This window comes from Argentina silus (assembly GCF_951799395.1).
Source record: "Argentina silus genome assembly, chromosome: 5".
NCBI classification, from domain to species: domain Eukaryota; kingdom Metazoa; phylum Chordata; class Actinopteri; order Argentiniformes; family Argentinidae; genus Argentina; species Argentina silus.
The window spans coordinates 20,130,527-20,143,026 of record NC_139659.1 but is presented as its reverse complement, the minus strand read 5'-3'; the positions used below and the strand labels follow the sequence as shown (position 1 = coordinate 20,143,026).

General features: G+C 48.3%; 1 protein-coding gene across 1 annotated transcript in view; it reads left to right on the top strand.

Annotated features, from left to right (window-relative positions):
- LOC310805130 (3',5'-cyclic-AMP phosphodiesterase 4D-like) overlaps positions 1-12,500 on the top strand; it is a 157,596-nt gene that overhangs the window by 123,766 nt on the left and 21,330 nt on the right. The window contains exons 4-5 of the mRNA XM_083670687.1: positions 3,647-3,838; positions 11,798-11,834. Of these exons, the coding sequence (XP_083526813.1) occupies positions 3,647-3,838; positions 11,798-11,834 (229 nt within the window). The remainder of the gene's footprint in view (positions 1-3,646; positions 3,839-11,797; positions 11,835-12,500) is intronic.

The window sequence follows — 12,500 nt, the reverse complement described above, 5'->3', positions numbered from 1 at the left end:
CTCTCTCTCTTTTTCTCTCTCTCTCTCCCTCCCTGCCCCTTTCTCTTTCTCTCTCTCTCTCTCTCCCTCCCTGCCCCTCTCTCTCTCTCTTCCTCCCTCCCTCCCTCCCTCCCTGCCTCTCTCTCTCCCTCCCTCCCTCCCTCCCTGCCTCTCTCTCTCCGTCATGCACTCACAGTCTGTCAGCAGCATGTCCTTGTGCCATACCAGAGGGTAATGAGTCTGCTGCGCGGAGGTGCTGTCGTCACGATCCACCTTCTTTAAAGGGGTTGTTCAGGCAACCTTTATCTAACCTCATTGCAATGTTCAAAGTGCAACGTGTGACTTGATGGCTTTGTCTCCTCAAAAGTTGAGATTTGGAGCTGTAGGAGCGTTGCTGTGATCAGCATGGCCGTAACAGTGAACACAGTTCACATCATTTTCGAGGGATTTTCCAGGATTTTTTTCCAGCTGCTTTTTTTTCATGGCTGTATGACCTTAACATACTGTACAGAGCAGTCATGTCACTCATAAATAGTCCCTGGGTGTCTACTGTATCAGCAGGGTTGTGTGTCATCCCATTGAGAGGGGGTCAGTGTGCGTGTGTGTGTGTGTGTGTGTGTGTGTGTGTGTGTGTGTGTGTGTGCGTGTGTGTGTCTGTGTGTGTGTGTGTGTGCGTGCGCGTGTGCGTGTGTGTGTGGCTGATTATATCCTGTCTGGAAGTCAAGTGCATATGAGGACATGGAAAAGAGTTAAGAAGGGAGATGTTTTGACTGACTGCATCAGATATCAGACACTATTCACTATCCTCTTTGAACCACTGAACAAACTTCTCTCCCGAGAGAATCGTCCCTCTGAAGAATGCATGAAGCACATCTCTAAGCTACAGCATACCGCTGAGAGGCTAGATTGTACTCCTGACCCGAGAAGCGTCTGTCTTATAGATAGGACCCACGCTGACACATTCTCCTGCTCCAGCCAGGACTAAACATGACGCTTGACTTATCTGAAAGGTTTCAAAAAGCCTGGCCTTTCTCCACACAGAGAGACGTAAAATAAATATGTCTTAGACATGGTGTTCTTCACTTACAGGTGTTTTTACTTTGTCACTGAGTCAGGCTTCCTCTGTCCTTTTTAGGAAAGGAATCTGGAAAAGGGAGTTTTAGTTTTTTTGTAAAACAGTTGTTTGTCTCCTTATCTTGACGTGGCATCGAAACTCGGAGCACTGTGAACTGTGTGTGTGTGTCTGTGTGTCTGTGTGTGTCTGTCTGTCTTTTTGCGTGCGTGCGTTTGTGTGTGTGTCTCTTTCTGTGTCTGTCTGTGTCTTTCTGTGTGTGTGTGTGTGTGTGTGTGTGTGTGTGTGTGTGTGTGTGTGTGTGTGTGTGTGTTTGTGTATTCTGGCAGCATCCCCCTGTGATGTCAATACATCATGTTTATCTTATTGGTTTTGCTCATCTATTATGTTTGTTTTAGTCATTTTATTCCTCTGGTTTATTTGAGTAAGGACAGGCATCGTGTAAATATTGACACTGTATCGCTCGGTTAGAAGACTGGAGTGTTGCCTGCTGCAGTCACTGTTGTGATGGTGAAGTTGTTGAAAATTGACTCATCGAATCAGTCATTTGTCTTGCGTCGGATTTGCACTGAACATGAGCCAATCACATTCAAAGTTGTAAGAACTTAAGATTGAGGATTATATGAATTGGACTGTGTCCTATTGAGTCAAATGCTTTATTTGCTCTACAGTCAGATTGTTAGGAATGAGTTACTGAGTGTATCTCCCCATACAGCACATCACACACAGAGGGAGAGCAGAGTCAACCGTAGTTCAGCGCCTTGCTCAAGGGCACAACGGCAGCAGCAGGCACCTTAGATCTGATGCCAGCCACCCTCCAATCAGCAGCTCACATCCAGCTCCCTCCTGGGGTGGGGATCGAACCAGCAACCCACCAGCCTCTCTAACCTCTAGGCTACCTGCCGCCCAATACGTGATGATGTGCTGTCGTTTGAGGCGGATAACTTCATACACCGTTTTGTCTCGGTTTTCTTTTGAAGTTTTAGAATAGAATAGACTGTGACTGTGTGGAACAGTGAGGTTGTGATTGAGGCTGTAGAAGAGGAACAAGAATGTGACTCAGAAGTCTGCTGACATTGATATGAAGTGGTGGGATACAGGAGACCAGGTCCCTGTTACGGCTCTTACGTAAGGGAAGAACTAGATCACGATTCTCATATGAATAGAAGTCGGGCCTGCCTCCCTCACTGTGGCTGACGTACTGGACCATGTGCCCGGTTCCTCTGGAAGAGTGAGTGTACTGTACTGCCGTATGCATGACACACACACACACACACACACACATACGCGCACACATGCACGCGCGCACGTGCGAACACACACACCCAGACACACAGATACACACTGCCTTAGTCACAGTCCCAATGCAATATGGACCCCCAGTTTACACAGAGGTATATAGCTAATGTAACCCATACATACACACAGACACATACACTTCTCTGGCTACAGCACACAGACACAAAGACACACACACACACACACACACACACACACACACACACACACACATGCACGCACGCACACACACACACACACACACACACACCACACATACACACACACACACACACACACAGAGACCCTTCTAATTAACCACCTTATGAGCTGGCCCAGTTTGGCAGTGTGCCGTCAGGGAGATTGAAACGGATCAGGCCAACGTCCACGTAGGGCCCAATATGACTGTACGTCACTAGGGGAATCCCTTGTGTGTCTGCGTGTGTGTGCGCCGCGTGTGTGTGTGTGTCTGCGTGTGTGTGTGTCTGCGTGTGTGTGCGCCGCGGTCTCTATCTGATGATGAGGATCAGATTAAACGCCCTCAGGTCTTCCCTGGGTCCTCCTGGGTCCTCCTCTGTCCCTATGATGTCACCCCTGCGTGCTCAGGTGACAGAGGTCATAGGAGGTCTTAACACCCGTCAGAGGACAATGACCCACGTCACCTGGCCGTCACTCCGGCACACCGGCCTGTGTCACCGTGTCGTGAGCGGCTCGGCTCAGCCGTCCCCTGCACTGGTACATCCGGTCCTGGTCGCTGTGCGTTGCCACCGGCTCACGTTCCCGTCGCTGGACTGACGTCGCAAACACGTAGGCTCACCTGCTAAGCTAGCCGGCATGCGTACACTAGCGTACTGCGCTGTCGTAGGTAGCTCAGGTGTGTGTGTGTGTGTGTGTGTGTGTGTGTGGACCGGGACATATTCTCCTTGTACACCTATCGGACATTACGTTCGCTCCCGGCTCGCTTCTCGTGAAAAGGCAGTCGGTTTGATTTTGGCTCCGATCCGTTGTTGTTGTCGTGGAATCGTTCACAGAGAAGACGTCCTGACTCGTTAGTTAGTCTCGTTCACGTACGCAGGAAACATTATGTCTGCAGCAGGGGAGGCCGGCGGAGGTAGACATCGGAGGACGGGCTCATTGTAATGCATGGAACAGAATAAGGAATGGTATTAAAACACTGCTCCACTCGGAGGACAGCGTGTCAGTTTGAAATGGCTTTGGACATGTCAGTGACCAGAACCATGCTTTCAACCAGAACCATGCTTTCACTATCAGAATACCTCTCTCTAACCCCATCCCTCTCTCTCTTTCCCTCCCTAGTTTCGATGTGGACAACGGGACATCATCGGGGCGCAGCCCCCTGGACCCCATGGCCAGCCCCGGGTCGGGCCTCATCCTCCAGGCCAACTTCGTCCACAGTCAGAGGAGGGAGTCCTTCCTCTACCGCTCGGACTCCGACTACGACCTCTCCCCCAAGTCCATGTCCCGAAACTCCTCCATCGCAAGTGACATGTAAGCAAAAACACTCTGTGTCTGTTTCTTTCTGTCTCCCTCTATCTCTCTCTTTCAATCTCTCCCCTCTCACTTTCTCTCCCTCCCCTCCCCCTCTCTCTTTCTCTCTCTCTCTCTCTCTCTCTCTCTCTCTCTCTCTCTCTCTTTCCATCAAGTACTTGTACTTGTACTCTTTCATGTTTTCTGTGAATTTCTATGTCTATTTCTATCTCTGGTCTGTCTGGTTCACATTTGATTTACTGTGTAGACTTCCTATGAATTTGTTCCCCCAAACATTCCTTAAGTATATAGAGCTCCGTCTCTTCCTCCTCTTTGTCCACATAAGGCCACATACAAAGTCATGATGACATGATGAGATGCCATAGCTAGTAAAAATGGGACAGAAGCGACCTTCGGTATTCATTGGGGTTCTGTTGCCTAGTTGTCTCAGCAGCACTTCACTCCCAACAACAACCATCACATGACCTCTGGTGGCGGAAGTTTCCAGAAGAACTCCATTAAAAAGCCTCCAAAAAAAGCCCTTACTAGTCTAAATATTTGCTGTTATTATGTTATCTATTATGATGAACATCAGAGGAGGCTGGTGGAGGGAGACATCGGAGGACGGGCTCATGCATGGAATGGAATGAGGAATGGTATCAAACACGCATTACAATGAGCCCATCCTACGATGTCTACCTCCAGCAGCCTCCCCTGATAGACACAAGTCCATTCCAGAGCATGTATCTTATCCTCATCCCTGGGATCTAGCGTGTAAAAGTGATTTTGATCTTTGGCACTAAATCTTACTGCTGTGTGTCACTGGGCCTGTCTCCCAGGACTACATCGTTAACTGATTCCCAGTGGAAGTGGTATTTAGCCAGAATTCACAGACATAGGCCTTTAATCTGTTACCATGACGTTAACATGACCTCACAGTTATTAGTAAATATGCCCTCCGAGTCATAATATGCTCAGACTTGAATCTCCGCTGGGACTCCGCTTTGACTTCACTGTGAGGGCTTCTGATATAGTACACTGACTGCAGAGCTGTGTGTGTGTACAGTATGCCCTCTATTGCCCTACATTTCCTCTATTTCTCCTCCTCTCCCCCTGTTCTTCTCCCCCTCTCTCTCTCTCTCTCTCTCTCTCTCTCTCTCTCTCTGTCTCTCTCTCTCTCCCTCCATCCCTGCCATCCCCCCCCCCTCTCTCTCTCTCTCTCTCTCTGTCTCTCTCTCTCTCCCTCCCTGCCCCCCCCCCTCTCTCTCTCTCCCTCTCTATCCCCCCCTTCTCTCTCTCTCTCTCTCTCTCTCTCTCTCTTTCCCCCGCTCACCCCCCTCTCTCTGTTGTCCCCCTATCCAACAGGGACTCCAGTCATCCTTGCCTGTGCGCTGGTATATACGTCCGCATATTTGTCCTTTAGTCTTTGACTTCCACAGCGCTGCTTTCAATGTTGTCCCGATCGTCCTCGTCTGTCTCCCAGTGCATTCTACACAAGGACGCATATTACCACACAACGTGTGGGCTAAAGCATGTTGCGACATCCTCTATGGGAAAGGTAACACAAGGGGTTCAACAAAGGCCCTGTTGTCTACCGTTCCTCTCCAGCCCCTGTGGTGCGACCAGACCTCAGCTCATGTGGCCTCAGACATGACCATCTGGAGGGAGATTATTCACCCGATCTCTGAACTGGAGAGGAACCTATCCCAAAAAAGCTGTTAAACTGAATGAAACCTAAACACAGGGTCACTGGTGACATCGAAAAAAACCACGATCGCTCAGCGTCCGCCATCTTGTGTCATGATACAGGGGTCATTGGTGGCACTTCAAACCAATCATGAAGTCCCGCCCAGTGTCTGCCATTTTGTGTCTCACCACGATAAGGGTCGTTCGGGGGACACTGCGAACACCGTGAAGCCTGGCTCAGTGTCCTCCATTTTGTGTCCTTATTGCTAGGAATAACCACCTGCAGAGGCCAGGTCTGACCTCGCGACGGTCTGAGCCCGTCATTAGCGGAAAGTAAGTGATGGCGCTGCTGATGTATGTCGCCAGTCGCTAACACTTTACCACACCTCCTTCACCAAGGCTACATCACGCTGGCATGGCGATGACATCGACCGCTAACAAACCATTGTTTAGGGAAGCTAGGTTTGCTAGTGCCAAACCTGACCAATGAGCGAACTAGCTTGTTGTAGCAAACTAGCCAGCTAGCTAACTTACCTAAACAATGTTGTTGTGGTAAACTAGCCAGCTAGCTAACTTACCTAAACAATATTGTTGTGGTCATGACAACATTAGAGCTTGTAGTCTTCACTACGAAGACCACGGCTGTTATGTCATGCTTATAACAGTGGTATGAGGGCCTTGTGACAGAGGCGTTGGTTAAAGTTGTTAGGCCCCTGCACTAACAGCACGTCTGCGCCGGCCTTGCTGTTCCAGAGTAATGCTCTGCCTGTCTCTGCGATGCCTTGCCTCACACTTCACCACGCCACTGACCAGTGGAGGCCGGTGGAGGCCGGTGGAGGTAGAAATCAGAGGTCGGGCTCATTGTAATGCATGGAACGGTATCATCACGTGTGTTTCTACCTCCACCAGACTCCACTGCCACCGAAGCACCATGGAATAGATACGCACGTGCATCCACACACCTCATCTTTAATGCGCAGAATGACTATGGAAAAAAAAAAAGAGAAGCTAATTAAGATTTATATAATTCCCTCACTTGTTTAGTGATTTTCTATAGAAAAAATAGTCTATGTATTTGAAGAGTTTTAAGACATTATTTAGTATTCTGGGCATTAAAAACATCTTCTGAAATCCCCAAAGTGGTGCATTCCAGTAGAATCCCCCCCTTGTGGAGCATCCCAGTGGAACATTCCAAAGACATTGGCATGGTTGAATGGATCAAGGTCTTGTTCAAGGGTTTAGACTCCAGGTCGGGACTACAGAGAACATTGTTCTCTCTCATTTAACGTTGTATTAGTCATGTTAGTCTGCATCTTGACCCTGACAGCTGCATGGCATGTCCAACAGTAGTACTAGAACCCCCATCCTACTCCAGACCCATCCTTATCATACGTTTTGTCATGGGTAACCATTCCATATGCTGAGAGTCATTTGAACTGAATGGATGTTGATGTCGTTTACACACAGGTCATTCAAGTTATCTTGAGGCTTTTGGAACCAGGAACACGACTGTCGTTATCTGTGCTTTGAAAGAAGCTGCTAGGAACTTGCAGAAGTGTTGTCATTACTCTCTGTCAGGGGCGATATACTGTAGACACCAAATTTACATTTACATTTATGGCATTTAGCAGACGCCTTTATCCAAAGCGACTTACAGCAAATATATTTGTTTAAGTAAGTGAATCATCTATCCATCAGTCATCATAAGAAAAAGTAATCTATGGTAGGACCAGGGGCTATTGGCAGTCACAATGCGAGAAGAAGGATTTTTTTTACAGGAGAGAAACTTGTACAGGGGGGTAGTGGGGATGAAGAGGTCTTTAGGAGGGACAGTTAAGATGTAGCCTGAAGAGATGGGTCTTTAATCTACGGCAGAAGATAGGTAGTGGCTGCTGCATCCACATAGAGGCGGCGGTGCCAGGCAGCCAGCCGAGGTGGAAGAGCGGAGTGATCGGGCAGGGGTTTGGGGGTTTACCATTGCTTGCAAGTAGAAATCTAGTGCCATTTTACAGTAAAATAACCTAAACTAGAATGAGATATTAAATCATAGACGGACGGAGTCACAGAAATAATCGAATGGTTTCTTAAAATAACTGAAATGATGAGAGGACATCAGAATAGAATAGAGCAATACTATCAGGCGACGTCTCACTCCAGATTGCGGTAATTTCGCAGGATGATAACCAAATCTGCAAGGCAAGCAGACATCGGAGAAGGTTCGCTGTGGCTGTGAGACCACATGCACAATGGTGTTCAGGTCTTTATGACGTGGCTGTGGAAGTCGCTAGTTTGCACGCTCACTGTAACCCCACACCGGGCATGCATAATGCAAGGCCTCATGGGAGCTCTGTCATGAGTTCAGCATCTAATCCATCCAGATATGCGGAAAGCGAAGGAGGAAGGCTATCAGGTGTGCCTCTGACATGTAACTGATACTGTCTCTCGCAGGGCCAGAGGGAGGTGAAGATGGAGGAAGGGATGTCGCAATTCCAACCAGGAGAAGCTGGTGGAGGTAGAAATCGGACGTAATGCATGGAACGGAATGAGGGATGGTTATCAGAGTATACCATTCCTCATTCCGTTCCATGCATTACAATTTCACCCGTCCTCCCATTTCTACCCCCACCAGCGACTCCTGCTTCCAACAAGTCAATGTAAATGTTAAGTAAAGCATCGCTGATTGCCGAAATAGTTTGGCGGCCAGGTTAGGTTCAAGAGATTGTATACTGTCGAAAAGAAATGACCTTCGACGTGTTGCTTAAAAGGGCCATGAATACTTGTTCATGTTGCCCTACGTGAGTGACGTGTGTCTGTGTTCTAAGTTTAGCCGACACTTTATTAGAAGCAGATCCCATGCTAGCCTCATAGGAGCGCGTGATGATACACTAACCATGCCTCCGCCGACCTTTCTGTGTGTGAGATATGATTGGGTGCTAAGTTCACACACACTCTCACACACTCTCACACACACTTGACCGACACCAACCTCAGCAGAGGAGCCTGTGTGAGATCACGAACGACAAACGCCGCCATGCGTGAAATAGGACGTGTAGGACGGTTCTTCAGCGAGCCCAATGACTATCGCAGAGGGTATGTTACTGCCTTTAGGGTGTAGTTACGGGACAGTTATTTATCGTAGAGGGATTTACTGCCTTTAGGGTATGTTACTGCCTTTAAGGCGTAGTTACAGACCCGTTCTTCATCGTAGAGGGATTTACTGCCTTTGGGGTATGTTACAGCCTTTAAGGCGTAGTTGCAGACCGGTTCTTCATTGTAGAGGGATTTACTGCCTTTAGGGTGTAGTTTTCAGGTGCTTCATCACTGAGACATGGGTTACCAAATACTGGTCCTGGTGAGCAGGTTTTTCTTCCAGCCCAGCCCTCAGACACCTGTTTCTACTCATGGAGCTTTGGATGATGAGGTTGATGAGTAGAAACAGGTGTGTGATCGCTGGGCCCTGCTCATCGAGAGGCCCTACCTGACCTGGGCTGAAGCCCCTCCCACTGCCACTCACCTGTCCTCCCCACCTTACCTCCACCCCCACCCTCTTTCTACCTGCACTAACGTCTGCCTGCGAGCACTCCTCCCTGGGATGGCTGGCATGAAGCTCCCCCTGAACCCTCCACAGTGTGGACGTGGTGGCTCTGGGTCCAGAGAGAGGAGAGAGACTGCATCCATGCATGGGAATGCTTCAGTCAGTCAGTCAGTCAATGCTTCAGTCAGTCAGTCAGTCAATCAGCCAGCCAGCCAGCCAGCCAGCCAGCCAGCCAGTCCGTCCATCAGTCAGTCAGTCAATCAGCCAGCCGGCCGGCCAGTCAGTCAGTCAGTCAGTAAATCAGCCAGTCAGCCAGCCAGCCAGCCAGCCAGTCAGTCAGTGCGCCACAGTATGTCTACAGTGTCTGTCTCTTTGCAGTGTTATGGGGATCTATCTGTTCATTAGAGCCTAACACAATGCTTGACAGACATGCTACATCAACATGCTAATTGTTTGCCAAGAAAATAACTCTGGAACGGGGCGATAAGGTGTTAATCCACCCCCCTCCTACCTCCAGTAAGTTATGTGGCAGAGAGTAAACTATGCCACAAGACCGGTGCCCCCTGTACACCAAGGTCCCCGGTCATTTGAGGGCTATGTTTGAAACAATACTACCGTGCTGGAGTAAGATCTTTCACTTTAGCTAAGGTCAACCCGGCCGTGAGTCAAAGACAGTTTGAGAAAATCAATGTGTTCTTCCATGGAACACATCCAAGAAACCCTGACGCCTCTGCTCTGGCTATATGGAGACAGCACGGAGCTAAAGAGGGGAGGGAAGAAAGGAGAGAGAGGGAGGGAGAGAGAGGGAGGTAGGGAGGTAGAGAGAGAGAGGAAGGGGGGAGGGAGAGGGGGGGGGAGGGAGAGAGATTGGCAGGGACAGAGAAAGTGATTGAGCTGAGCCAGGGAGGGAGGGAGAGAGGGATTGGCAGAGGGAATATAAACTAATATCTGAGAAAGGGAACAAAGAAAGAGAAGGAGGGCTGTTGGCACTGTTAAACCAAACCAGTAAAGCTGAGAGAGGGAGGGATAATAACACCAGCGCAGTGAAGACCAGAACTTGAGATTATACAAGGAGGACAGAAAGTGAAGGAGGAGAAAGGGATGAAAAAAAGAGGAAGAGAATACTCTAAGTTTAGAAAGACAGAAGGAAAGAGCTGAGACAGGGTGGGAGAAGGAGGGGGAGCGAGGGAGGGCTGGAAAGAAGGCAGTGGAGAGAGAGAGAGAGTGAGAGTGTGTGTGAGAGAGAGAGAGAGAGAGAGAGAGAGAGAGTGAGAGTGAGAGAGAGAGAGAGAGAAAGAGAGAGAGAGAGAGAGGAAAAAAAATATCTTCCTTAGCGGAGGAGCTGTCCTTGTGTGTCAGTGGATGGATTTAGCCCTGACCTTTGTTAGAGTGGAACCCTTCAGATCCTCAGGGTTCCAAAGCTCCTTCATACGGACAGACACAGACAGACAGACAGACAGTCACACAGACAGACAGACACAGACAGACAGACAGACAGAATGACAAGCAGGCAGAGCAGACAGACAGACAGACAGACAGACACACACACACACACACACACACACACACACACACACACACACACACCACACACACACACACACACAGACACACACGCAGACAGACACACAGACAAACAGACACACACACACGCACACACACACACACACACAGACAGACAAATAGACACACAGACAAATAGACACACAGACTGACAGACAGGCAGACAGATACATACACACAGACAGACAGACAGATAGATGGATCGATAGATAGAAAGACAGACAGACAGGCAGACAGACACACACACACACACACACACACACACACACACACACACCACACACAGACAGACAGACAGACAGAGTAATAAAGAGGGGGCAGAGACAGACAGACACACACACACACACACACACACACACACAGACAGACAGATAAATAGATAGATAGATAGATAGATAGACAGACAGACAGACAGACAGACAAATAGAGAGGGGGCAGACATAGACAGAGACAAACAGACAGACAGACAGACAGACAGACAGACAGACAGACAGACAGACAGACAGACAGACTGAGTAATAGAGAGGGGACAGACTGACTGACAGACAGACAGACAGACTGAGTAAGAGTAACTTTCCTGTACAAACTAGGGCTGTTCATCAGTATATGATACGATTTTCAAACTGTTATAATTTCTGTTGTTATTATTAACCCTTTATTTCGATGTATAGTTGTTTAGTCTTCTGTATAGTTTGATTGTGTATAAAACACTGTATGTACATGATGTTTTTTCAATTAAAGGCATACAACGCTTTATGTTTTCCCCTCGCCTTGATGTTAGCATTCTGGCTACATCGATGATGCTAGCTCCGTCTTCTCGACATATCGATACTTCTGCATTGTCATGGTGCAAAAGGATGACTGTCATGTTGAAGCATTAACTTATGATTTAACCCTTCCTTGCGTCCCCTGCCACACAGACCAACCCTATACTCCAATACTAAAACATGTAGTGAGTAAAAATATACTCAATGCTCTGTATTCTGTGTGTATTCTGAACAAGCGTACGGTGGGTTCGGTGTTTGTGTCTACCGTACTGTAGTACACGGTTGATCTGTGTGGACGTATGCATGTGGTATCTCTAACATGTTGTGTGATGCTGTATCTCTAACATGTTGTGATGTTCTCCTCCGGAGTGTGTGTGTGTGTGTGTGTTATCATGATGTAACCAATCAGCTTCTCTCCTTTTCTTTCAGTCATGGGGACGACCTGATAGTCACACCGTTTGCCCAGGTACAGTACACCTGTGTCTAGGTCTCAGTCCTCACCTGTGTCTAGACCTCACCTGTATAAAGACCTCACCTGTGTCTAGACCTCACCTGTATCTAGACCTCACCTGTGTCTAGACCTCACCTGTGTCTAGACCTCACCTGTGTTTAGACCTCACCTGTGTCTAGACCTCACCTCTCACCTGTGACTAGACCTCACCTGTATCTAGACCTCACCTGTGTCTAGACCTCACCTCTAACCTGTGTCTAGACCTCACCTCTCACCTGTGTCTAGACCTCGCTTGTGTCTAGACCTCACCTCTCACCTGTATAAAGATCTCACCTGTGTCTAGACCTCCCTGTGTCTAGACCTCACCTGTGTCTAGACCTCACCTCTCACCTGTGACTAGACCTCACTTGTGTCTAGACCTCACCTGTATAAAGACCTCACCTGTGTCTAGACCTCACCTCTCACCTGTGTCTAGACCTCACCTGTACAAAGACCTCACCTGTGTCTAGACCTCACCTATCACCTGTGTCTAGACCTCACCTGTGTCTAGACCTCACCTGTGTCTAGACCTTTAACAGAAGAAAAAACACAATTTTAAGATATTATGTAAGATAGGAGCCCAAACCTTTAATAGGGAAGAGTATTTACCGTATTTCCCGGGTATTCATTTTGACATCACAT